This window comes from Sarcophilus harrisii, chromosome 6, assembly GCF_902635505.1.
Source record: "Sarcophilus harrisii chromosome 6, mSarHar1.11, whole genome shotgun sequence".
Lineage (NCBI taxonomy): Eukaryota > Metazoa > Chordata > Mammalia > Dasyuromorphia > Dasyuridae > Sarcophilus > Sarcophilus harrisii.
Window position 1 is genome coordinate 246,754,608 of NC_045431.1, and position 27,765 is coordinate 246,782,372.

General features: G+C 40.6%; 1 protein-coding gene across 1 annotated transcript in view; it reads left to right on the plus strand.

The window, feature by feature from the left end:
• The window catches only part of OSBP (oxysterol binding protein), a 34,165-nt gene extending 6,629 nt beyond the window's left edge, over positions 1 to 27,536 (plus strand). The window contains exons 3-14 of the mRNA XM_031943550.1: positions 604 to 854; positions 8,368 to 8,566; positions 8,826 to 8,928; positions 9,237 to 9,291; positions 9,519 to 9,650; positions 11,580 to 11,825; positions 13,459 to 13,579; positions 18,515 to 18,618; positions 19,746 to 19,841; positions 24,966 to 25,147; positions 25,670 to 25,890; positions 25,979 to 27,536. Coding sequence (XP_031799410.1) covers positions 604 to 854; positions 8,368 to 8,566; positions 8,826 to 8,928; positions 9,237 to 9,291; positions 9,519 to 9,650; positions 11,580 to 11,825; positions 13,459 to 13,579; positions 18,515 to 18,618; positions 19,746 to 19,841; positions 24,966 to 25,147; positions 25,670 to 25,890; positions 25,979 to 26,121 — 1,853 coding nt within the window. The 3' untranslated portion in view covers positions 26,122 to 27,536. The remainder of the gene's footprint in view (positions 1 to 603; positions 855 to 8,367; positions 8,567 to 8,825; positions 8,929 to 9,236; positions 9,292 to 9,518; positions 9,651 to 11,579; positions 11,826 to 13,458; positions 13,580 to 18,514; positions 18,619 to 19,745; positions 19,842 to 24,965; positions 25,148 to 25,669; positions 25,891 to 25,978) is intronic.
• The last annotated feature ends 229 nt before the right edge of the window (positions 27,537 to 27,765 follow it).

Genomic DNA, 27,765 nt, shown 5'->3' on the forward strand with positions numbered 1-27,765 from the left:
TCACTTTTTAATGCTAACTTAAGTGAGCTGTTATGCTCCTCGGGCTGATAATCAATAAGACTAGTGATTTTTAGAAGTAAACTTCATTTTCTATTCCTATGTACCGGAGAATTAGTGAGCATATAGACCTGCCATATGTAATTTCCCAGGTCTCAGGTGAATATCCTTTGAAATCTGACCCCTGAGCCCACCTTTGTTAGCGGTAATGTAGTTCCAGTTCTGAATTTTGTGATGTGGACTTTTGTCCACAAGAAATTAGACTGAGATTCTCAACTCGTTTCATACAGGGCCCACCGAACAACCAACAGATGGTAGTGGATTTTCAGTAACAGTCAGCTTGGGCTGGATTGGAACCGGCAAACTAGAGGTAAAAGGCTCTAATAACCCACTCCTGAGCTTAGGAGCCATTGAGCTCTCCCTTCCTCATCCCTATCCTGTAATCAGGTACTCATCTAGTCTCACAAGGGCCTGTAAGTTGGTGAGAGCTCTGAACATGAAAAGCACCAGTTTTAAGTGTGTCCAGAGTTGGTTGTACTCCTGGCTGGTTCCCTGGCAAACATGTCCCAGCTCGGAATCACTTCATTTATTTTGTTTCTCCCACAGATGAATCAGGAGATGAAGAGTCGGTTTCTCAAACTGATAAGACAGAACTGCAGAATACTCTCCGGACCCTCTCCAGCAAAGTGGAAGATTTGAGTACTTGCAATGACCTGATCGCCAAGCATGGCACAGCTCTCCAGCGATCCCTCAGTGAGCTAGAGTCCCTCAAATTGCCTGCTGAGAGTAATGAAAAGATCAAACAGGTCAATGAGCGTGCTACACTCTTCAGGATCACGTCCAATGCCATGATTAATGTAAGTGTAAACCTCATACCATGTGGCCCCTTGATCCCTTTCCTGACTAGAATATAAACTCCTGCATATATGCTGAAATTGGAGCCTCCCTCGCATAGAACATCAGACTTCGCTTCACTGCTCCTGGAACTAGAATTACTAGGCTTGTTGCTTTAAAGGGGAACAGGGTAGCCAGCTGAAATGACCCTTTTATATCCTGCTCAGGTAATCAGAAGGGCTCAGGGCACCTAAAGTAAAGCTTGGTTTCTGTCCTGCTTGTGCATTTGGCCCAGAGTGGAGTAAGCTGGTCTGGTAGATAAAGTGTTAGCGGAAACCTCAGGAAGCTTGAGGACGCTGTCCAGTTTCACTACTTGCTTTCAGAGGTAATTCAAGGTTAACAAAAAAAAAAATCCTTTTTACTTTGAGAACCCTTCTGTAATGTGGGGAGGTGTTGTTTCCTGCTACAGATGGATCTTATTGGGAGGATCATCAAAGTGGAGAAAATGCTTCCTCTGCTCTGTAAGGTGACAAATGCTAGATAGCTACCAAACTGCCCTGTGGCTTTTATGAGCGGCAGACGCTACAGACAAAAATACAGAGGGGCCAGTGGAGAAGCTGTCTTGTTAGAGGGATCATGGACAGGAGGAAGATTTTGAGAAGAACACTCAGGCAGTTTTCTCCTCTTAAATGAAATGAAGCCATGATGAGATAAGGGAAAAGTCACTAGGCTTGAAGCTGGGCATCAGGTTTGAAGCTCATTCTGCTCTCTGCAGTCTCTGCTTGGGGAAAGTTGCATCCCTACTCCAGGCCTCAGTTTCCTTATCTGTAAAAAGAGAGAGTTGGATGAAAAGACATAAATTTCCCTTCTTCCTTGAAATTCTGTGTATCTATTTATTTCATGTTTCTAGCTTTAGGAGTATTCTTTAGAAATGTGCTTACAGTTAGTCTTAACTTCTACATAATTCTGTTTTTCTTATTGCCAGGACAACTGTAAATTAAATGGTTTCAGTTATTCCCTTTATTACTCTGTGTGCGCTAGTAGCTTATGTTTTCATATTATTTTTTCTAAAATGTTGTAATTAATGCTGTAAATAAATCTTATAAATTAGAATGCCTTCCCACCTGCTTTGGCCTGGTGAATTTCTGCATTAAAAGGCCAATTCAGATGTCACCTTCTCTAAGAAGTTTTCCTTGATATCTCTCATCAATAATAGACTTCTTTTCCCATAATATTTTGATCATACTCTCTTATACTGTATAAATATAGTAAGAGTTGGCACCAGGGCTTTCCAGTTAATGAGCTCATCTGATCTTCATGACAGTCCTGGGAGATGAATACTGTGAGGATTTTCTCCATTTTGTAAATGACAAAATTGAGGCTCCAAGCAGCTCAGTGACTTCCCCCGGTCCTTACCTAGAACACTTAGGTGCATGCAGTAGGATTTTAATAACTGTTCAACTTGAGTTGGGAATTCTCTAAAGCTCAGAAGGTAGTAAGAGAACTACTTGTTGGAGCTATCTGCTCAAGAGAAAGAAATGGAGAAAGATGGGTGATCTCTGGTGTTCCTGTATGTCTCCCTCAATCTTTCTGACTCCCAGATTCATTGTCTTTCTTTCCCCCCAAATAACTTGTATTTTAAAAGGTATCCTCTGACTTCATTAATTCTCTTGTGACAAAGTCTTTGTATGTAAAAAAGGTAGGTGATTAAGTTAGTAGCAAATAAGCACATGTGGAACTTTTCCTAAAAGGAATGATAAGAAGCAAGGCCAGTGATGTGGTGGTATGGGGTAGCTAGTGCTAGGCTTGGAGTCAGAGAAGAGGTGGGGGTTGCTTCCTACCTCTGCCATTTATTGGTTGTATGACTGTGGGCAAATCTCCAAAGCTCTGAGTCTCTGTTTCCTCATCTATAAAACGGGGACAGTAACAACTGTCATAGTTAGTGTCAAGAGGTAGTATTTTTGTTCAGGCTTTCTCTTGACTCAAGGCCAGCATTCACTTTCTTAGGCCATGCTGCCACTCTGCTGTTCTTGGGAGTTATAGCTGTACATGTATGTCAGTGCCATCAGAGTGGGGACTCAATCTCATTGAATTATCTGTCTCCCCAGTTTTTAACACAAGTGTTGCATGCACAGTAGGAGCTTAATTCATGACATAATCAAATGAATAATATATATATAAAGTATTTTATGAACCTGAAAATATTGTTTAAATGTTAGCTATTATAAAAGGGAGAACATCTCTACACAGATGCTATTCAAAATCTAAATGAAATTTTGCTCTACATTCTTCATTTATCTTTTCTCTCAATAACATTCTCATTTGTGTATTGTACTCTATGGGGGTTATTATTTCTTCATTTTTAAAAACTCTGGTAGTTAGGCGCTTGGACATCCCATCAATAGCAATATGGCAAGGCATTGTGGAAGGTACTGGGACCACAGAGATGAACAGCTGCCCAGCCCGGCTCTGAAGAAGGGCCTGTGTTCCATTGTAGGGAATGGGGCCAAGGCCTGATCACAGACCAGTGACATACAAGGTGGGGATTGATTCGGTCACTGGAGAGATCCAGAAAAGAGCTGTAGGGAAATTTTGAGGAGGGAGAAAATCCTTTGAATTGAGGGTGAGGGGATTCGTTGGGAGAAGGCTTCCGGAAGGTGGCAGCATCTAAGCTGAGACTTGAAGGGAGAAAGTAGTCATTTATTTCTGAGATGTATTCTCACCTGTTAGTTTATTTTGCTGGTTATTTTCTCTCCTTGGCTTGCCTTCATCCTTTTCTGATTTGAGTACTCTATAAAATGCATTGGGCTTATTGTCTCTGTGCCCTTGATTTCCCACTTAATGATAAATTAGTCTATATATGAATATTTCCGTATTTATAGCAATGAAATTGAGAAAAAATATTGAATTGAGAAGCATTATCACAAGCAAGAATAGCTTTGTCATATCTTTAGAGCTCAGTTTTCTAAGTTTTCAAATCTTTCTGTTTTGTTTCTTTGTGGAATAAGGGACCTGGAATAATTGATTTTTGAGGTCCCTTTCAACTCTCATTTTCTTCTTCCGAATTGGTCTAATCAAGATGAACGTGACCTGACCTCAAGAGATCACACTGAATCGTTTTGTGATCCTGACATTGGAAGTATCACACTTTTCTTTTTCTCTCAGTCAGTTGTACTTTTAAAGTTCTCTCAAGTGAGAAGACTAGAGAAAGAATTTTACCTTAGCACTCCTTCTGGCTTATCCCTAAATCTAGAACTAGTGCTGGCTCCAAATAGCAAACCAAACCCCAAAACATGACCTACTGTGGGCGTATATTGCCCACTTTCAGTGAGTTTGGCCAGATAGTCTCCCCTGCTTAGGGCAGGGTTCTTCAACCATAGCCTTTCAGCTCTCTCTGTAAAGAATTTGTTAGAATCCTTACAAAATGATAAGTCAGTTGCCTAATTTAGCATGGTTCAGTAGGATTGATCTGATTTTTAAAGAGATGAGGGCCAGAACTTGAAACAAGAAAATGGAATTGAGGAGATAATGAAATCTTGTTTAGAATTGGTTTAACTACAAAAAAATGGTTTCCCAAATGATATAGAGGTGTTACTAGTGAACAGCATATAAACAAGAAGTTTCCAGGGGAGAGCACTCTGGGAGATAAAAGTCCACAACCCACTCTTTGGGAGCAAAGTCAGATTCATTCCATTTTCCACCTTTGTGGCTGGTTTAAAGAAAGCAGAGGAAAGAACAAGCTGCAAGAGCTCTTGAACCAAGCAGAGAATAGGCCTTGAAAGCTAACTGGGGCCCAAGGAGAAAGAGATAAGAAATTGAACCAAACAGAGAGATAGGCCTCTAAGAAAGCTAATCCCAAGGAGAAAGAGATAAGAAAAAAATTTGGATTTTATCAGCTGGCTGTATTTGGAGGATTATTACTCTGAATGAAACTAAGGCTGCCTCCAGAAAATTCTCCCAAGAAACCTGCTCCCAAGAGAACCATTATATTATATAAAAGAAGAGAATACCAATTTTGGCACCCTAACGGGGACTGAAGGGACCCGATCCAGTGGAAAACCTCTGATCCTGAATCCAGTGAAAAGCCCCAACCCAGAAATTAGGGTGAGTACAACAAAGAAATTTTGTTAAAAGAGTTAAGAGAATTTAGCAAGATGGAAGATGTTTAGAAAACAGCTTCTGTTTCTGTTCAAGGAAAATGTTTAGAGAGATTGTCAAGGTTATGAAAAGCCGGTTTGATTATAATTTGGGACAGATCACTGAACTTTTTAGAAACTGTAAAGCCATATGTCCTTATTTTCTATGGAAAAAGAATTGATCTAGAGGAGGGAAATTGTAGGAGAGGATCTTTAATTCTACAATAAAATGGATAACCCAATTTCCAAAGACATATTAATACATAAATAATTTAATACAACGGCTTTTAGGAAATTTTATAAGTGTTAGAATAAGGAAAAAAGAAGAAAGAGGAGGGGAGGGTTAACAACTAGGTGAAAAGGAGGAAGAATCGATAAGAATCAGCTGACAATTTTGGGTGTAAACTTACAGCAGAAATTAGATCATTCCACATCTTATGACCCCCCTCCTCAATTAACCCCTTCATGGGTGGAGGAAGGAGGAGGGGCAGAGGGTAATGCAATCAGAAGCACCTATTAAGGAGAATATGACAAGATTAGAAGAGGCAATTAATTAAGGCAAAAAATGAAGGAGAAGATGTATCTGATTTTATAAATGCATCTCCTGTGATTGAAGAGCTTGACTCTTCAGGTCAAAAAGGGAGAAGATACACTCCTTTTAATTTGGAAAAAATTAAAGATTTGAAAAAGGATTGCACTCTTTATGGGGTTACATCCTCTTATGTTAAGATGTTACTAGATAATTTGTCCTATGAAATCTTAACCCCAAATGATTAGAAATCCATAGCGAGAACATGTTTAGAACCTGGAAAAAATTTGTTGTGGCTTTCGGAGTTTCATGAATTATGTAGGATTCAAGCCCCACGCAGTAGGCAAAAAGGAACTAATGTACACATAGCTTTTGACCAACTAGCTAGTGAAGGTCAGTATGGAAAGAATTCAGAACAGATTTATTATCCCATACCAGTGTATGAGCAAATTTCTAAGGCTGCAGTAAAAGCTTGGGGTTCCCTCCCAGGACAAAAAGATCGAGGGGAAGCCTTCACAAAAATAGAGCAAGGTCCTAATGAACCTTTTGCAGATTTTGTGGGATGTTTGCCAACAGCTGTAACAAGAACTATTGGAGATAATGCAGCCACAGAAATAATGACCAGACGTTTGGCTAAGGAAACTGCCAATAAGGTTTGTAAAAGAATTATATGGGGACTAGACAAAGATGCTCCTTTAGAGGAGATCATAAGGTGCTGTGCCACAGTGGGCACAAATGCTTATTATACCCAAACTATGATGAACATGGAAAGACAGGGTCCTTCTTGACAAAGGAATTCTAGAGAAACTTGTCGATGTTTTCAATGTGGAAAAGCTGGACATTTGAGAGCCCAATGTAGATACAGAGATAGAGTGAGAGGACAGGGTGAGAGAATAAAACCCAAAATCCCATGTCCAAAATTTAACCGAGGCTTTCCCTCGGCCTCTGAATGTAGATTGACACAGGGAAATAAGAGGCAGGGCCCAGCTCCAAGATACCAATCAAAAGACAGGTGGGGCATGATGGCAGCTGAGGTTACACGCAGAGAATCTTTAGAAGTTCAGGACTCCGATGTGATCAACCAATAGAAAAGCAATCAGGATTACAGTTGGGGAGAATACAGGCCTTTTAACCCAACAGGGCAGTGTCCAGTGCAAACAGCTCCAGTGTAATCACCAGATGATGAGGAGAAATCCCATAGTGGTAAATAGAAGGGAATTAGATAAGTTAACTGCTTGGGAAGAGGGTTTGCTTGTATTTCTACAGATGGAGAAGGAATCAGATGGGTGTCAACGATCCGTATTCGCCTTGTCCATCAGAAAGAAACAGAAAAGAGAAAACCTCAAAACAAAGGAGAAGATTTAAGAAATAGCTGACACTGAAAGAGCATGGCTGACAATGAGACTGTTAAAAGAACTTTAAAATCTTCAGCTTTCAGTTCTTGAAAACAAGCAGGAATCATTGGATTCCTTGAGATGAAAAATTGTTGATGAGACTATTGCAGTACTTCAGAGCTTACAGGAATTATTGGATTCCTGGCACATGAACTAATGGACAATGGACTCCTTTTGGACTATTTCTAGGACTTATGGACATGTATAATTCTGTATGTTGATTCATGTTATTTGTTACATTACTACTAGCCTGTTATATTGCTATGTGCTTATGTAATTATGTGTAATGCCTCCCATATTGATGGATTTATGTATACCTGTTTCAAGTGAACCCCTTTAGAAACCCGTTAATCTGATTTGATTTCCCTTTTCCTTTCGTGTTTTCATCTCCCTTCCTGAGATGTCAGGGAGGGTGTGACCACCTTCTTTTTATGGTGTTTTCACTTCTTTTTTGAGCAGTCAGGGAAGGCGTGATCACCTTTTTGGGGTTCTCATTTCCTTGAGAAGTCAGGGAGGTCATGACCACCTTATGTTCTAAATCAAAAGAAAGCGGGAGATGTTAGAATCCTTACCAAGTGATAAGTCAGTTGCCTAATTTAGCATGGTTCAGTATGATTGATCTGATTTTACAGGGAGATGTTATGGGGCAGAACTTGAAACAAGGTACTAAGTGGAATTGAGGAGACAGTGTTTAAATCTAATTTAGCATTGATTTAATCCTACAACAAATAATGGGTTTCCCAGTGATATAATGATTGGTGTGTACTCAGTGAACAGCATATAAGCAAGAAGCTCTCAGGGCCAGAGAGCACTCTGGGAGATACAGAAGCCCACAAGCCCACTCTCAGAGGCGAAGTCAGATTCATTCCATCTTCCACCTTTGTGCTGGCTGGAGTCTGAAGAAAGCAGAGGCAAAGGACAAGCTGCAAGAGCTCTTGGAACCAAGCAGAAAGATGGGCCTCTAAGAAAGGTAACTGGGCCCAAGGAAAGAGATAAGTTTGGATTTTATCAGCTGGCTGTATCTGGAGTGATTATTACTCTGAACTGAAACTAACGCTGCCTCCAGAAACCTCCCCAAGAAACCTGCTCCCAGAGAGAACGATCTTATATTATAAAAACGAAGAGAACACCACAAGAACTGATTACTTTTTTTGTCTCCCTATTTGCTACATGGTCGCATCTGCAGGGATAGATGTCATCATTTGTGATGTCAGAAGTCCCATGGCCAGGCTTTCTATTCACTTGGTCTTTCTTTGGACGTTGTGACCACAAGAATATTAACAAATAGAATCTGTGGCTGAAAGTTCTCTTCTGAATTTGACCTCAATTGTGGTGGGAAAGTGACTATCATTGATCCTAGGGAATAGTCATCCACCACAACTGGCCAGGGTAAAGTTACTCAGCTGAAGAGTCCTTTACTCAGTGGGGCTCTTAGGAGATCAAATGAATGACCCACATCCGTTCTGTTGCCATCCAGGCCTGTAGGGATTTCCTGATGTTGGCCCAGACGCATAGCAAGAAATGGCAGAAGTCTTTGCAGTATGAGAGAGACCAGCGCATCCGCCTGGAGGAGACTTTGGAGCAGCTGGCCAAACAGCATAACCACCTGGAGAGGGCTTTCCGAGGTGCCACGGTGCTGCCGGCAAGTGCCCCTGGCAGCGCGGGCTCCGTGAAAGGTAAGCCGTGGGAACCCCCCTGGCCTCTTGCTTCACTTGGGGACTGCCTTCTCCTACCAGGACACAGAGCATCCACTCTTTGGGCCCAGGGCCACTGCCCCATTCCCCTGGTTTGCCAACTCCACAGTGATCTCCAGCAGGCTGGCCTCTGCCTTTGTTTTGTCTTCTTGTACCCGCTTGCTGTGTATGGTTGGCATTTAAGAATGCTCAGGATATTGGGAAAGTGAAGCTAGAGTTCAGTCTGGCCTTCCCCTTGCAGATCAGATCTGTTCTGGCAAAGGAGATATGAGTGATGAAGATGATGACAATGAATTCTTTGATGCTCCCGAGATCATTACCATGCCTGAGAACTTGGGCCACAAGTAAGTTCATCTTGGCTCTCCACCCCTGTGGGCCCCCAAACCTCTGACCTGGAGGTCAGAGGTCCGGTTCGTCTTGATGTTTGCTACCAGGAGCTGGGCCGGGTCCTTTGGTGAGTGGTGGGCTGTCTGCCAGCTCGGTGTGCAGAAGGGCATCACTGCGGCCCATTCTCTGCCCAGTACTATTATTGTTAGTCTTTAGGAGATGTCTGCAGTCCAGCAACCATTGTGCTTTTGAAAGATAATGCCCCAAAGGAGAACTTGACAGTTCTGATCTTGGTCTAATTCTCATGCTTTTTCCATTCATTCAGAAGGACTGGCAGCAATATCAGTGGGGCCAGCAGTGACATCAGCCTGGATGAACAGGTAGTTTGCCACTGTGAGAAGGGTCATTAGCAGGTGTTGGGAAGAGACAGGGTTCTTGGTGGGGTTTTTTGAGAGGAACTCTAGAAGGCAGCTCATTTGAAAAGAAGTAAGAGAAATACAGCATTTCACTTTTGGGTTTTGTTTTGTTTTTTTCACCAGGCTAGGGAAGAGGGTTTTTGTTTTTTTGTTTCTTGGGGATAATTTCCTGGATCTTCTCTTGCCCTCAGTATAAACATCAACTGGAAGAGACAAAGAAGGAGAAAAGGACGCGAATTCCCTATAAGCCAAACTACAGCCTCAATTTATGGAGCATAATGAAGAATTGTATTGGAAAGGAACTCTCCAAGATCCCAATGCCGGTGAGGCTGTGGTGGTGTGGGTAGACTGGCCTTGGGTGGGAGGGCTTTGACCCGTGGCAGTCTGGACAGACGGCACAGTGCCAGTTCCAGCTGCAGCACTTTGGCTGAGTTGCTTGATTTCTCCAAGCCTCAGTTTCCTCCTCTAGAAAGTGGGAATAGGAATTGTTATACTAGCTCCCTAGCCAGGCTATGGTAAAGAAAGCAATTTGTAAAGCTAAAAGGACCCTAGAAATATGAATGCTTGTGACTGTCAGCTGAATGCAGTTCTGAGAGGCTCTAGTGTATTAGCCTGAAGGCTAGATTTGTGGGCAGCAGGGACTGGTAGCAGCCTTGCTGGGGCTTCCTCTGCACAGGCAGTATCATGGATTCAGAGCTTGAAGGGCCTCTAGATGGTACCCAGTCTTCCCTCCTCTTTTCAGGAAGAGGCGATCGAGCCTGGGAATAAACAGGTAGTTAGAAAGAGTGGAGCAAAGGGGAGAGCCCAGGGCTTCTGATGCCACATTTAGTTCTGCTTCTGTTCTCTCCCTGCAGAGTGAGATAGTAGAGATGCAGGTGGCTGCTGATGTTTTTGTTGTTATTCCATTCAGTGCAGCTCAATGATTCCTTTGTGCCAAATACTCGGTGAGGTAGGAGCTTACAGAGATGAAACACATATTTCTTAACCTTGGGGGAGGGACAAAGGGAAAGTATAACTGTATTTCTACAAATAAGCACAAGACAGTGTGGGGTAGTGTAATGGGGCAGATTTTGGTGTCACCTAAAATAAGGGCTAGTCTTCCTTGAAAATTTTGAAATGACCTCTCCTTGGGAACAGTTGTTTTTGATCTTCCCCCCATTACTTCCAGAACCCAAACTCAGAGGTTTAGAGCCTGGGTTCTGTAGCAGGAGATGGGAAGAAGCTGTCCAGGAAAAAGGGACCTCCTTAATACTACCTCTGCAAAAATAATGTATGTGCCCTACTCACCTTTGCATAAGCATGAGCAATGCTTGTGGAATTCAGTGGATCAGAATTTGGGCTTCATCATAACTTTTAAAAGTTCTGCCATTGTAGAAGGGTTATTGGGCTATCATTAACTAGAATTCATTTGTTTTTGGTTGAGATCATCTCCAGTGAGGGAATCTGAATTGGGGAGGAAACAGAGGAACATGCTGGGAGAGTGTAGAGTATGGCGAAGGAGAGTAAGTGGGAGCTTTGCCTTTCCAATGGAGATTAATAAGGTAGAGTCCAAGGGCTGGAAGCTACGAAAGACCATCTGTAGAGGGGGCAAGTGCAAAAAAAAAAAAAAAAAATGGGAGCATGCCCAAGGGAAATCCCACTTTGAAATTTTGCCCAGCACTGGCCTCGGATTAGAAACTGTATTCTTCCATATACTTGGTAGACTATGTCATCACTTATTTCTAGCACTCAGAGCTTTGGCTAGTACTATGTAGCTTAGTCACATTATGAAATAAATAGACGTTAGTGGGCCAGACTGGAAAACTAAGTTCCATTTCTAACATTGTTTCTATGAGAAAATGCAGACATCTAAATAGCCAGCTTCTTTTAAAGCTACAGAAACAATTTGAGAGGTCCCTTAATGAATTGGGAACTTCCTGTATCTAAAATCAAGTCAGCTTAGATGCTTGAAAAAAACTCCTCCTCTTCCCAAGCTCTGCAGGAGTGTTCAAATAGAATCTTCACCTTTCACCTGCTGTGAATCCTGGCTCCCTTCCCAGGAGAGAGGGGATATTGATTTGCAAGGTTAATCTCACAGATGAAGCCCTGGGCCAAGAGACTCCTTTATTGACTTGCTCCATCAGTTTGATCAAAGTATCTTCATTTCCTACTCTATAGAAACCGCGTAGGTGTTTTTGGTGTTTTAGTGCCTTGGTAACAGGCTCTTATGGATGTGTTGAATAAATTTGGCATTTTGCTTCTTTTCCTGTTAGGTGAACTTTAATGAGCCCCTGTCCATGCTCCAGCGTCTTACTGAAGATTTAGAGTATCATGAACTATTAGACCGAGCTGCAAAATGTGAGAACTCCCTAGAGCAGTTGTGCTACGTGGCAGCTTTCACCGTGTCCTCCTACTCCACTACTGTCTTCCGTACTAGCAAGCCATTTAACCCACTCCTGGGAGAGACCTTTGAGCTGGACCGACTTGAAGAAAATGGTTATCGATCCCTCTGTGAACAGGTAAGGAACCTCCTAGAGAGAGTTCAGGATGTTGGAGCCCTTATGGTAGCCTCTTTGTGTGGAAGAAAAAACTTTCATAGTTAGTGGAATGACTTGCCTCCTTGTGATCCAGACTTTCAGAAATACTTGCTATATATCCTGTTGTATTTTTCCCTTTAAAATGTGATTCTTGATAGTCTCATGGCTTCATTTGTTCTACAGTAATCTGTATCTAGAGATCCCTTCCAGCTTGTATACGCTTTTCCCTGTTCTGATATCCTTCTAGGCTCTGACATTCCAGGTTCTTGAAATTCTGATGTTCTTTATTCCAAGGTGCCACCCAACACTGATTTTCTGTCTTTGAGACTGTTTTCTTTTGCCTCAAGTGCCTGGGAACCAAGAATCCACAGGCACTTGCTGCAGTCTCCTTTTTTTTTTTTTTTTTTTTTTTTTTTAGCATTCCTTTATGGCTTGTCTTCCCTTATTAAAATAGAAGAAATAATAAAATATTAAAATATGGACTGTTTGTATTTGTATTCCAGACCCTTAGTACAGTGCCAAGTACATAGTAGGTGCTTAATAATACTAGGGACATATGCTTATAAGCATCAGGAGTAGTTTTGATTGTTGCCTTTTGGCAGTCTGATATAATGCCCCTGGGCAGGCAGACCCTCCTAGCTGGGCCAGCAGGACCCTTGGAGTGAGACAGGGAGCAGCATATCCTGGTCAGGTCAAATGACCGTTATCTTGTCTGCCATATAAAAATTCCAGACCATGAAACCAAGAGTCAGCATCTCCCCCTTCCCTGCCACCTGCCCAGACCACCAGACTTGCTTCCAGTTCAGTCTCTCTCCCTTCCCTCTAGTGTGCAGTCTGGACAGGAGAAATCATTGTTGAGAAGAAACTACCTGCTAGGTAGCTACCACTTACAGCAGATGGACACAGGAACCCCTCTCCACCCCACCCCTGGCAATCCTATGTCTAGCCCAGCTCTCCAAAGAGGTGGCCTTCTTGGCCACTATCTCCCATTGAACCCTGATGGAGATGGCCCAGGACCTCGTGCCCTGGAACTTTGGCAGTGACAGTGTTAGCGGCCCAGGGCCTTCAGCTGTCAGCCTGGAAGCTGTTTCTGCTGGTTCTGCAGCACAGCTGCTGACAACGCAGAAAAGGACATTCTTGTCACCAAATCTTTGCCACTGTCAGATGGTTTGACATCAGAAACTGAAGAGATTTTATCAGTGGAACCAAACTTAAAGAAGGGATCTTGCCATCTGCTTTGCTGCTGCACACTAAAGATCATGGAACCTTTTCATCTGTCTGGCAACTGATAGATGTGTATTTTTCACCCGAATACAAAGGAGCTCATTGAGAGCATGGGCCATCTTATTTTTCTGTTTGTATCTCCAGCCTTAGCACATCCAAAGAACTTAATAAATGTTTCAATCATTCAAAGGACTTTGGACCAGGAATTAGGAGACTTGGGTTCTCACCTTGACTGTTACCAGCCGCTAGCTTTGTAAGCTTGGGCAAAGTATTTCAGTTGTCATCTTCTGAAAAAAATGATGAATTGGATTAGATGTTTTCTAAGATCCTCACAGCACGAGGATCCCCCTTTCATTTCTTTTTCCATTTTTAAATCTGTCTTTTCTTCAAGGTGAGCCACCATCCTCCTGCTGCTGCACACCATGCTGAATCCAAAAATGGCTGGACATTACGACAAGAAATCAAAATCACCAGCAAGTTCCGTGGCAAATATCTGTCCATCATGCCCCTTGGTAAGTACACCTCTGGAGGCATCTCAAATGAGAGAATGTATGGAAAACACTTTGCAGGTTGCAAAGTACTCTATAATTGCTTCTAAAATGATTCTGGAATGCTTATTGCAAGTTTGGCCAAAGACTGGAACTCTAAAAGTTTCAAGTCACTTTTTTTTGTTAGGGGAGAGAGCCAGCTCTTCATCTGCCCCAAATAAAATCTCTTCTTGGGTAAAGAAAAAACAACTTTTATCATTATTAAGGTTAATACTTTTATATTATTGTCATTTTTATTTTCCAATCTTGGTAATATGTTAAGGCTCTTCAGTTTTGCTCAGCATCTTCTATTATAAAGCAGTTTCTTCGAAATGTTTATGGTAGCTAGCCTTCCACTCTGAACCCTAAAGTTATAGAGCAGCAAAAAAATTTCTCTCTAAGCTGATAAAGAGTTCCTAACCCCTTCTTTAGAGTGGTAACTCCCTGCTACAGGCCTCCACATGAGAGTCTTCTTGAGTGCTTTACACAGGGATAGATAACCTTCTGGATTCAGGTCCAAATGAACTTGAGCTGGACCTGTAACAGTTGGCCCTTAAGAGTCTGTCTTCTGGATAAGGTGAGTTTGTTCAATATCTACCATATGTAGGCTTAGTTCATTTCTGTCAGGCCCTTTAGCTTTTGTCCTTTTTGTAGCATGCTTCAGGAAAGTGGAAAAAGGGTTTTAAAAAGCTTTATTATATGATTGGATCTTTAACCTGTTTCTATTTTCTGAATTTTTAGAGTACTGTTTTGCTCATGAGAGTTCCATAAAAAGACTTTGTAGCATATGTCATATCTGCTCATTCAGTTTCACACAATTAATAAGCTAGGCTGTAGCTGGTGCCTGAAAGGGTTAGGTTAGAGCCCACAGCTCCCAATGTCACATCTTCTCTCCAAGGGAATGTGAAAAGAAAGTGCAGGCCCTGGCCCACTCGAAAGCAGTGCCCCACTCCAGCCCCTGTTTCTGCTTCTCGGAGAGTTGCTGTCTAGTCCTGGAGGATGGTAGCATGGCTTAGTTATGATATCTCCAAACTTCCACAAAGACTTTTCCATAGACTTGATAGTAAATTTACAAACTTGCCTTTCCATTAAAATCAACCAGAAATGCATAAAGTGCCAGCTGTGTGTAAGATACTTGTGCTGGATACCGAGAACACAAAGAAAAGAAAATTGCTCCTTTAAGAAGTTTATATTTTACTTCAGAATATTATGTGTAAATAGATGAAAAATGGAAGGGAAGAGAGAGAAAAATAGTAACCTGGTTGCATAGAAAAGGCTTCTTGACCCTGAAATGAGCCAAGATTAGGATTCTTGGAAGTCCAGTAGTTCAGGATGGAGGCACATAAGGGGTGCAAGCACAGACCTGGAGGGCTGAGTTTGGAGGACCAGAAGCCAGCATGTTTGGTGGGCCATCGAGTGCAGGGGAAGAAGCCTATGAAGTAAATTTGGCAAGATAGATGGGTGCCAGACTGTGAAGGGCTCTACAGGCTGGCATGAGGAATCTGCATTTTACCTGAGGGAGCAGTAGGAAACCAGTGAAGATTTTTGAGCAGAGGAGTCTAGATCGGTGCTTTAGAAAGATTGTTTTGGCAGCTGTGTGTAGGACAAAGGGAGAAAATGGAAACAGTGACACTCATTAGAAGGTTCTTCAATAGTTTATGTAAGAGACATGTATCTGAACTGGAATGATGGCAGTGAAATAGGAGAGAATGAGATGGTGCTATGAGTGTTGAATTTACCAAGCCAGTATCAGGTGAAGGAGAGGGAAGGTGCCACAATGATTCTGAGGTGGTGTTCCTGGTGACTGGAAAGTTGCTGGGCCCTTGGGAGAAAGAGAACCAGGTTTAAAGAGGCAGAGAAGGATATCTAGTTTTGGACACTCTGAACTGGAATTGAATATGGCGTCTTCCAATAGAAATGCTCAGGAGGGAGTTGACAATTCCTAGGTATTGATAGAATCATTTGCATAGAAATGATCATTGATCTCATGGAAACTGATGGAAACCCCTTATATATGGCTGGAGTAGAATGAAGCTTTTGAGGAGTTGAGATGCACAGATCTGGAGACTAAAATGTATACGTTTTGTTTTATTTTTTAATTAAATTGTATCTGATTTTTAAACAAGAATCTGGCTTCAAATGAGAATTCTCTTTCCCATCTTTATCAGATTGTGAGTTACTTGAGAATAGGGACTATCTTGCCTTTCTTTGTGTCCTCAGAATTTAGCATAGTGTTTGACACATAGTAGTTGCTTAATAAATGCTTAATGAAATGCTGACATTTCAAGAAGATAAATAATGTTTTTAAGAAAACAATAGTTTTCACTTCCCAAAATTGGAGTCGGAGAACCTGTGTTCAGATCCTAGCTCTATCACTTCATAATTTAATACCTGTGTGACCTTGGACAAACCACTTACCATCTCTAGACCTCATTTTTCTTATGTTTAAAGTGAAGGGATCAATCAGTATGCCAAAAAAAAAGTTAACATGGTTAAATGATTTAGAAATAAAGGGGAAAATGAAATAAATAAAGAAGAGTAATATTGTAAATTTTATCTCAGATCTATGGATAAGAAAGAATTTGGGACCAAATGAAATAGTGAGGATCACAGGAAGTAAAATGAATAATTTTGATTACATGAAATTAAAGTTATTATATACCAGTTGTATACCAGTATAGCCAAAATTAGAAGGGAAATGGGTGGGGTGGGAGTGGTTTATAACAAATTTCTCTGATAAAGGTTTCATTTTCCAACTGTTTAGGGAACTGAGCCAAATTAATAAAAATAAGAGCAATTCCTCAAATGATAAATGGTCAAGGGATGTGAACAGGCAGTTCTCTGATGAAGAAATAAGTTATCTATAGTCATATGAAAAAATGCTCTAAATCACTATTGATTTGAGAAATGTAAATTAAAACCCTTATATCTGTCAGATTGGCTAACGTGACAGAAAAAGAAAATGATAAATGCTGAAAAGGATGTGGAAAAACAAGGGCACCAATGCACTGATGGTGGAGTTGTGAACTTGCTAACCATTTTGCTGAACAATTTGGAACCATGCCCAGAGAGGATTATAAAAATGTACATACTCTTTGTTCCATCAATACTACTATTAGATCTTTATCCCAAATGGATCAAAGAAAAAGAAAAGGATCTATTGACATCAAAATATCTATAGCAGCTCTTTTAGTGATTGCAAATTGGAAATTGAGAGGATGCCCATCAGTTAGGGAGTGGTTGAACAGGTTGTATATGATTGTGTTGGAATACTATTTATTGATCTACAAGAAATGACAAAGGGGTAGTTTCAGGGGAAACCTGGGAAGAATTATATGAACTGATACACAGTAACATGAGCAGAACCCGGAGAACACTGTGTGCACTGTAACAGAATACTGTAATGAGAGGAAAGAATTTAATTACTCTGATCGACAGAGTAACTTGTCTTGTCATTGAAGACAATTCCAAAAGACCCATGATGAAAAATGTTATCTGTCTCCAGAATGAGAACTGATCAACAGATTGAAACATTTTTCTTGCTTTTTTAAAAAACAGGGCTGACGTGGAAAGTGTAGAATTGATACTATATCCCTTGCCTTCTCAATGAGTGGTGGAGGGGTAGGTGGGAGAGATTTGAAACTCAAAATTTAAAAAAAGGGGGTTGAAGTAGAGGACAACAAAGCTCTCTTTCAACTCAAGTTTATCAAACTATGAATTTGGGGACCTTGTACTTTAGAACTGGAGAAGCTAGTTGGCACAATGGATAGAATGCCAGATCTAGAGTCAGGAAGATGTATCTTACTGCGTGCAGATCTGGCCTTGGATAGTAATTAGCTGTTTGACCTTTGGGCAAGTCACTTAAACAAGTCATTTTACAGATGAGAATCTCAGGTAAACAGTTGAGAAGGAAATGGCAAACTATTTCAGTATCTTTGCCAAGAGGACCTCAAATGGGGTTAGATCAAGAGTTAGATACACTAAAAATGACTGAACAACAAATGTCACCCACCAGAACTGCCCCTGTGATTTAGCTACATCTTCACTAGGTGGCAGTAGTACATCTTAGCCAACTGGTTCAAGCCCAAAGATCTCACTGTATTATATGAGGAGATTGGTACTTTTCTCGTTCTCTTTTCTGCCCAGTTCTCACCTTTTCATACTATTCAAAAATAAATTTCATAGAAAATCAGAAAACTTCAGTTTTAGATCTGTGCTTTCCATTAACAGGTTGTGTGACCAAAATGAGCCCATTCCCCTCTGGGGTTCTCTCTCTTATTTGGGAAAGGGGAAGGATGGATCAAAGTATTTCAGAGGTCCCTTTTGGCTAGATAAGCAACAACTTATGAAATCTAGAGGAGGAGGAAAAAGAAAAGAAGAAGACATGGTGATAAATAGATGACATGTTTTGTTCGTGGGCACATGCCAAGTTAATAGCAGGGCTGAAATTAGAAGTCTTCTGTTATCTAAAAGTGTTATGCTCTTTCTGCTGCTGTACATTGACTTCTGGATCTGTTAGATTTCTTCTGGCCCTTTTTAGTACTTTTGACATTCAAAAGCAGAAATGTCTATAGGGAAGCAAAGTTGCTTTTAAAAAAGTTAGTGTCTTTTATTTAATTTCCATTTCTATTGTGAGTAGCTTTTAGTCAAGATGTATAGATTATCAAGAGATTTTTCAATAGATTGTATTTCGTTTAGTTAACTGGTGTATTTCTCATCGAGCTCCTGTTTGCAGGGTTGTTGGACAAAATTCATCATAATAGCAAGGTGTCTATCCACAAGATGATAGCATTCTCCTAAAGAACAAATTAGAAAAGCAGAAAAGCTTGTCAGTGGCAGGAAAATGCTCAGATTTTCTTTCCATGACAGAATCATGCCTCTAATATTTGGCTAGTTATCTGTGTCTCCCTCTCCCTCCAGGTAGCATCCATTGTATCTTCCATGCCACTGGTCATCACTACACTTGGAAAAAAGTTACAACGACAGTGCACAACATTATTGTGGGCAAATTGTGGATAGATCAGGTAAGCTGAGGTGCCCACAGAGGCCATCTGCTTAGGTGCACCTTTGCAGAGAAATAGGAAAGGTAAATAAGATTGGCCCACAAAATTTCTCTTAGTTAATCTGTTATAGGTGGCAAAGTAAATAAAAACCATTGCTTCCCACTGATATGGATCAGAAATGATTCACAGCTCAGACCTGGGAGGGGAAACCCTGGATCTGCATTTTGAATCCATCACTAATTAACATGGTAATTTTACACAAATTGCTTGATCCTTCTCAGTCTCTTATCTCTCTGTAAAACAAAGAGGGTCTGACTTGCATGGATTTTAAAATCCTTTCAGGTTTAACCCTACTATGTACTGATGCTACTCTAGAATTCTTATTATAAAATTCATTCATTAAGCAAATATTGATTGAAAATGTATAGTGTGCTAGACACAGTCCAGGAGGACAAAGGTGTATGTATGCGACATGAGTCCTGTTCTCAGTGAGTGTCTAGTCTTATTGAGGCAAGCTGTATAGAAATGAAATTTGAATAAAAATATAAACTAGCAGGATACTATGTGCTGTGAGGCAATATGTGATTCAGTGTTGTGTGGGAAGTTAAGCTCTCTGTGGGTTGGAATGGTCAGGGAAGACTTCTTGAAGGAATGACCAATTTCTTCAAGCTTGGCTGGAGGTGGGTAGGATTTGGGTGGGTTTATAGAGTCTGAGTGAGCATGGGCTATGAAGATGGGAAGTGAGTAGGATGTCTGCTGGGATCAATAAAGTTTAGTTGGATGAGGGTGTAAAGGAAGGTTAAAGGGAATGGGGAGTATATGTAGCAGAGGTGGCTACAAAATGTCATTGTTGTGAAAACAAGTTTGGAAACCTCAGATATCACTGTAATCTGGAAATCTTTGCTACAAGCTACATTATGTCACCTTTAAACTATGGATAGACATTATAGGATGGGTATTTGTCATATCTCCTGGCTGTATAAAGGACTCTATCTCATCTCCAAAGTGACTTGGGTGGGAAACAGTAGTTGGTTAGTTCTGGAATTTGCAGGTTGAAGAAATGAATGGGAATTAAATTTAGTATTTGACATGTGCCCCAGAACCTGAATCTCAGTAAAAGCAAACCCTTATTTCTCCCCCCTTCATAGTCTGGCGAGATCGACATTGTGAATCATAAGACAGGAGACAAGTGCAATCTCAAGTTTGTTCCATACAGCTACTTTTCCCGAGATGTGGCCAGGAAGGTAAGAGAAGTGAGAATCAGAATTATTGCATGAGCTCCTTTGTGTGGATAACTTTTTTTTACTGGTATCTATGATACTTTGTCTTTCTGTCTCTTCTGGAAACTTTTGCATTGATCATTTTCTCTCCTGATCTTTCTCCCCAACCAGGTGTTCTTGCTTTATTGAGACTGTTCTTTTCAAGGTCACCATTAGACTTATAGTATAGTTTAGTGTCAGCTACTGTTGAATCTACTTCCTTTACATCTTTTCCCCCCGATTTCTTGCAAGTTCCTGACCTTTTGTTCTTCTAAATAAACTTTGTTATCATTTTTTCTAACTCAGTAAAATAATTTTTTGGTAATTTAATTGGGATGATACTGAATAGATTAGTTAGGTAAAATTGTCATTCTAAAAAATTATATTGGCTTTACTTACACATGAACAGTAAGTGATTATTTCACTTATTTAGATTTGAGTTTATTTGTGTAAAAAATATTTTATGTTTCTGTTTGTATTGTTCCTGTGTCTTTTTTGGCAGGTATATACTCAAATATTTTGTACTGTTTAGGTATTTTAAGTGGTCTAAAACAGTATTGAATGCTGTTGCTGGCACATAGTATAATTGCTCTGTTTTTCACTTTTGATTAAATCAGTTTTAACTTTAATTTTGTCTGAGATCATTATTATACTATCTCTGCTTTTTTTGCATGAAGAACACTGCTCCTGCTTTTTATTTTCATTTTTTATGTTTCCTGAAAGCAACATTGTTGAATTCAAATTTTTAATCTGCTGTTTTCATTTTATGGGTAAATTCATCCCATTCACATTCTAAGCTACAATTACTTGTATATTTTCCTTCTATTTTTTTCTTCATGTCCTCTTTACCCTACCCCTCCTCCCTTCTCTGCTTTACTTCTGTTCACTTTCTTGCCCGTTGTTCCTTAACTTGCTCATTCTCTAAGAGTCCTTCCCTTATCCTGTCCTCCCACCTTATCCTCATGCCCTCTTGTTTCTTTCTGAATTTAGAAGACTTTTATGTTTTTCCAAGATATGTTGTTTTCTCTTTAATCCATTCTCGATGAGAGTGAAGTTCCAGTACCACCCACCCTTCTCATATTAGTTTCCTCTGAATCAATTTGTCCTTTTATGCTTCATTTATATGAAATGAATACTCTTTTTTATCTTTTCCTATAGTTTTATTTTTTTAGAATCATCTCATCTTACTCAATTCAGCCCATGCCTTTCTTTCAACCTATCCAAATAATGATGACAATCATAAGAGCACTACTAATATTTTCACATATAGGAAGTAAACAATTTGTCTTTATTGAGTCACTTACAGTTGGTCTATTTACCTTATATTTCTCTTGGATTTTAGATGTCAAATTTTCACTGGGGTTTTTGTCACAAAAACCTGTCTTTTAATTTGTTAAAATGCCCTTTTAAAAAAAATAATAAAATTCAGGATTATGTTTTGCTGAGTAATTAACTCTTGGTCATATCTTCAGCTCTTTTGCTGTAAAGTATATAGTATTTCAAGATCTAAAGCTCTTCAACATGGTAGCTGCTAGATGCATAATCCTTATCATAGTTCCATGATATTTAAATTGGTTTTTTTTTTCCCCTTGTTAATTCCCTTTATTTTCTTCCTGATCTTGGATCTTTCAAACCTGACTATAGTATTCCTGCAAATTTTCCTCTTGGGTTCTCTTTCATATGATGGTGACTGAATTTTCTATCTATTTCTACTTTGTCTTCTTGTTCTAGAACTTCAGGGCAGTTTTTCTTGGGAATGTATTGTAAAATTGAATCAGGATTCTTTTTTTAATTGTAATTTTCAGGTAGTTTGATTATTCTTATATTCTTTGTCTTTGATCTCTTCTCTAAATTAGTTGTTTTTCTGATGAGATATTTCACTTTGGGTTCCCCTTGCCCAATTCTGGGTTTCAAGAAATTATATTCTTAAATTTCTGATTCTCTTTCTAATTCGTTGACTTTTTTCCCATAATCTTCTTGGATTGTTCTTATATTTTTTTTATTTTATCAACTTTGTCAATCTGATAGTACTTCAGAATTGTTTTAATTTGCATTTCTCTAGTTATTAGAGATTTAGAGCATTTTTATATGACTATTGATTTGGATTTCTTTCCCTAAAACTGCCTATTCAGCTCCTTGCTCCATTTATCACTTGGGTGATAGATAGCTTTTATTCTTATCTGAGCACTTAGCATATTATCTGATCTAGCCCATAGCAGATACTTCATAAATGCCTACTAACTAATTGACTAAATTAGATTCAATTACTTATATATTGAGACCTTTATCAGAAAAACTTATTGCAAAGATTTTTTTTTTGGTTAACTTCCCTTCTTAGCTTCATTGAATTTATTTGATCTCTCCATTCTTGTCTCTTCATGAACTCTTTCTACATCCATATATTTAAGAGGTAATTTCTTCTTTCTTCCTCTGATTTAAAGTCTCCCTATTTCTAAGTATCTGCTTCACAACTTCATTGGCATGTCCCATTGGAATCTCAAGTCCAGCATGACTAAAATAAGTCACAATTTTCTTTTCAGAACTTTTTTTTTCTCCTAACTTACCTATTTCTTTAGATGATGTTTTCTTCTCAGTCACCCAGGCTTAGAAACTCAGTTATCTCTCTTTTCTCTCCCTCATCCCTCACATCCAGTTGAGTAGGTTCTGTCATTTCACTTTGAAATACCTCTTTCAGACATCTCATTTCCTCTTTCTGCACTGACACCCTCTAAATATTTGGAAGAACTTGGTCACTGGTGTCAACTGAACTCGGTTCATCTTTTCTACAACTGCCAAATTAATCTTCTCAGGATACAAGCCCAATGTTGATATTCTTCTGTTGAAAACATTTTTGTTACTTCCCACTGACTATGGAAGAAAATACAGACTCTTTAATCTTCTGTTTTCATTCCCACACAGTCTGGCTTCAGCATGCATCTCCAAATTTATTTTGTGGTGCTCTGCTTCACTCAATCTACACTCCAGCAAAGCAGGACTTCCTGCTTTCCTGTCTTATTTAAATGTAAGCTTGAGGGAAGGTACTTTTTCGTGTGTCTTTATCTGTAGCACTTAATCCAGAGTCTCGAACTTAATAAATGCTTGTTGGCTTGGCTTGTCCTGCCTTCTCTTGGTGCTTTTCTGAGCGCACCTTCTATCAAGGCTGAATTGAAATAGAATTCCTCTCCCTTTCTTTAATCAGCTTTGCAATATATGCTGATGAAATGTTCGTTCTTCTTCCACAACACCTTCCTTAACACCCTTGCACATAATCTGCCCTTCCCAGCATCCCACTGAAGCGATTACCCCCTTCTTGGTCTGTCATGCTATTCTGACCTTTGCATTTTGCATTTATTATAATACACCATCTTATAATTAGTCCTGTATATGTCTAATCCCAAACAAGGTAAATTTTGTAAGATCTAAGGTGAAGTGATTTAAATTTATCTTTATATCCTAACTAGCAGAGTACCATATATATGGTTGATGTGAGATACATTAAAAATTTTTAAAAATCATTTTGAAGGGGGCAGCTAGATGGTGCAGTGGCTAGAGTACCAGCCCTGAAGTGAGGAGGACTTGAGTTCAAATCTGGCCTCAGACACTTACACTTCCTAGCTGTGTGATCCTGGGCAAGTCATTTAACCCCAATCGCTTCAGCAAAATTAAAAAAAAAAATCATTTTGAAGATGAAAAATAAGGAATTCTTAACCTAGGACGCATTAACTTTTTTTGGATAACTGTCTTCCAGTATGATTGGTTCCCTTGGTAATCCTATATATTTAATAAGATGATTATGAGAGCAGGGTCTGTAGGCTTCCCAAGATGCCTAAGGGCTCCAAAACAGCTGGTCTAGAATTTAGAGAAGTGGTGGGGGCAGGGTGGAGGACAGAAGTTGAATGAAGGAGCAATGACTTTTTCTAGATGTCAGTACTATAAAGTAGTAATCATCAAAACTGTTTGGTACTAGTAGAAAAATTAAAAGGTGGATGTATCTGTAGAACAGACTAGATGAGGAAGAATCAAAAACAATTGAACTCAGTAATAAGATTTGATAAAACTGAAAACATAAATCACTTGATGAAGAACTTCCTATTGAATAAGAGCTGAAACACTGGAAAAGTTTGGTAGAAATTAGGCTATACCAAAATAACTGTATGGATATTGTATTTAACATAAACTTTAACATATTTAACATGTATTGATCTACCTGATCTACCTGTCATCTCGGGGAGGGGGGGGGGGGGGGGGGAAAGGAGGGGAAAAGTTGGGACAGAAGGTTTTGCAAGACTCAATGCTGAAAGATTATCCATGCATAGATCTTGTAAATAAAAAGCTATAATAATAATATAAATATTATTTTACTAATAATATATTAATAATTTTATTTTATTGCTATATTTGTTATTCATTATTTCTGTATTATATAATAATATATTATATAATATATTAATATTATAATGATATATTACATTATTAATTATATATTAATATATTAAAGTAATAATGATATTAATAATGGTGATACATATAATAAATAATAATAAAATTTTTAAAGGAAAATGAAAGAAAAAGAAAAAAGAAATTAGTCTATACTAACATCTTATATTGAATTAGCTCAAAAAGGATGTGACCTGAGCTAAAAATCACAGCATAAAAATAAATAAGGGAAAAGGTCATTTACCTTTTTCAATTATGGTCAAGGGTTGAATTCTTAAGAGGTGGAAATGATCACAAAAGATAAAAGATAATTTCTATTCTGTGAAATTGAAAAGTTTTTGCCCAAACAAAATCGGTGCGGCTACATTAAGAGAAAGTCACATGGGGGGAAAAATCTCTGCAGAGACTGCAGAATTTGATGTTTGTTGAATTAAATACCATTATTTTTAATGATCTTTGTATTATTAAAAAAAAATTGCCAAGCCCCATTTAACTTGACTATTAAGGTTATTGTGACTCAGTGATTTCAAGTCATATTCTATATTATAGAATAATTTGGATGGGGCTACCCAATTATAGTCCTGCGGCTGTTATTCCATTTGAATTTAGAAAAATTTCAGTGATTGAAATCAGGAGTGATTTCTCTGTGTCCCCTGCTTTGCATCCTTGTAGGTTACAGGGGAAGTCACAGATCCATCAGGAAAAGTACACTTTGCCCTTCTGGGAACCTGGGATGAGAAAATGGATTATTTCAAAGTTCTACCCACTAATGGGGATAATGGGGGTGACAGTCGCCAAAGAAGCCATGAATTAGAGGAAAGCAGGGTCATGCTCTGGAAGAGGAACCCCTTGCCGTGAGTATGCCCCGAGGGTTGTTCTGGCCAGGAGCCCTGAGCCGAGAGGAAGGGTCACAGTTTTGGGGCCTCCTTTTCCCCCTAGATGTCCAGGCAAAGGGGCTAAGCGAGTCCAAGGGGAGATTGTACAAAAGGCCTTCGTTTTCTGTGAACTGTCTGGTGCCTTTCCTGAAAGAAAGTCATCGTGACTTCCTGGCCACCTCTGTGTGGAGTGGGAGCTTTCTGTAGTTGGTTCAGAGGTCATCCTGGTTTGGGGAGGAGAGGTGCCCGTGGGATGGTGTGGGGCCAGAGCCCCTTGAGGAGGGAGTCACCTCACCCCAGGCAGCAGGAGGAATTGCCCCGCCAGTCCACCGAGGGGTCATGAACATGGCAATGGCTAGAAATAGTAGGCTGGGCCCAGTTCAGGATGAGTCTTGTGAACCCCCAGTAGGCTTCTGGTTGGAATCTGAGTGCCCTTCGCTCTCTAATGGACTCTCTAAAGCACAGCCTCCTGTCTCCTGGCTTTCCCCCTTCTCACCCTAGGAAGAACGCAGAGAACATGTACTACTTCTCCGAGCTGGCCCTCACGCTCAACGCCTGGGAGAGCGGCACGGCCCCCACTGACAGCCGCCTGCGGCCCGACCAGAGGCTGATGGAGAACGGGCGCTGGGACGAGGCCAACGCCGAGAAGCAGCGCCTAGAGGAGAAGCAGCGCCTGTCCAGGAAGAAGAGGGAGGCCGAGGCCGTGAAAGCCACCGAGGATGGTGAGAGGAGCCACCGTCCCCTGTGGGGGGAAAGGGGGATGACGCCCACGCCGAGTCCTGCTAACGCCGGCCTCTTCTCTCTTTGCAGGCACTCCGTATGACCCTTACAAGGCACTGTGGTTTGAGAGGAAAAAGGATCCCGTTACCAAGGAGTTAACCCATATTTATAGAGGAGGATACTGGGAAAGTAAAGAAAAACAGGACTGGAGCTCGTGCCCAGACATTTTCTGAAATTACAGGAACAAGAGGGAGGAGGATCAGAGGGGAAGAGGACGAAGGTTGGGAGAGAGAGCCAGCCATTCTGACTTCCTTACCTAGTGCTTTCCTGAAGGTTGTCTTTCTTAACCAATCATTTGTTCCAAAGCAATCACCAGGAGCAGAAGCCCTGGGGTGGTGATTGATTGGCTGCAATGCCTTACCTGATTGACCCCGACATTGACTTAATAGATACCTGCGTTTGGAAGGGAGAGGTTGGGTAGCTGGGAGTTAGCATTATTTCTCACCTGCGGGTCTCTGTCTTTGACTCTTCCTCCCCCGTTTCACCCCACTGAAAATTACGGCACCTCTAGTCCCGTCCTAGCAACAGTATCTCACTCAGCCAAGAGACGTGTTCGTGGAGTATGTGGATTAGAGGTATCTTGGTGCTGCCAAGAGTAAGCTCTGATATTCGAATTTCCTTTTTAAACAAAAGCCAGGGAGAAGCCCTATGGATGGCATCTGTATCGACTGCACTGGGGGGGTCGGCTGCCCCTTTTTAATAAGAGTTCTCAAAGGCAGGGAAGTTTTAGAGGGCCAGAGACACGCTGACTGCGGGAGAAGAGTACCTAGTAGAAGAGCCGTCTTGTAAGTAGAATAGGGGCAGCCGTGGGAGCTCCTTCGCTGTTGGCAGCTTTCTTCATCCATGTAAAGCACCCCTTGACTACTCTCGACTTTGGGGCTACACAGCAGCTGGCTGCCACTTCAGTAGGAGCAGGGCTAATCCTCAAGGATTATAGTACTTGTAACTTTGGGGGCTGCTTGGACTTCTGCAGCTGAGAACTTTTCCTGAGAAGATAAGAAGGGCCAGAGCAAGACTTCCAGCCATTCTGCTCTCCACATCACTCCTCACCCCCACCCCAATTGCCTTCTGTGCTTCAGCTTTCTCTCCTGACAGTAGGTCGCCATAGGGTCCCCATTCCAGCGTGGAGCAGAACTTTGCCTGTTTGCCGACATGTTTTGGAATGGGAGAGACAGGGAGTAAGTGATCTGGAATAAGGCTTTCCACCATCTGTCTCAAGCCCCATGGACTGGAGCCACCTCTTGAATAATTTGTTAAATATCTGTATATTATATATATGTAGAGAAAAATCTAATTTTTCTGTTTTGATTCTCCTCCCTTCCATTAAGAATCTTGTTTGTTTTTTTAAATCTACCCCACCCTGGGTCTCTTTGCATTGAGCACATATTATTAGAGATTTCATGTTCTATTTTCCCACCTCGGATGAGGCAGGAAAATTTTAAAGCTGGTTAGGATCATGTGTGGGCTGGTAGGGAACAGGGGAAGGTTCTCATGGCTCATTTCATGATGAACCATAATCTCTGAACACTGGTAGATACCCTTACTGCCCTACCCTCCAAATTGAAGTCCTTCACCACCCTCCCTCCCCTGCTTTGGAAGTCCTGCAGCCGTGAGGCCCCGAGAGGGACTTGTAGTTGGCCTTGGCTTGGGCCCTAGGAAGAAGAGAGAGGCAGGGTCCCCAAAGCGCTTCACAGGGGTGGGAGAAGTCTGCTGCTCTTTTGGCTTGCCTGCCTTCCCCACTGTTTTATTTTGTTTGTGTCCCTTGTCTCCCCCAGTAAACCTTCTCTTCCCTCTCCCCCCCAACACCACCCACCCCT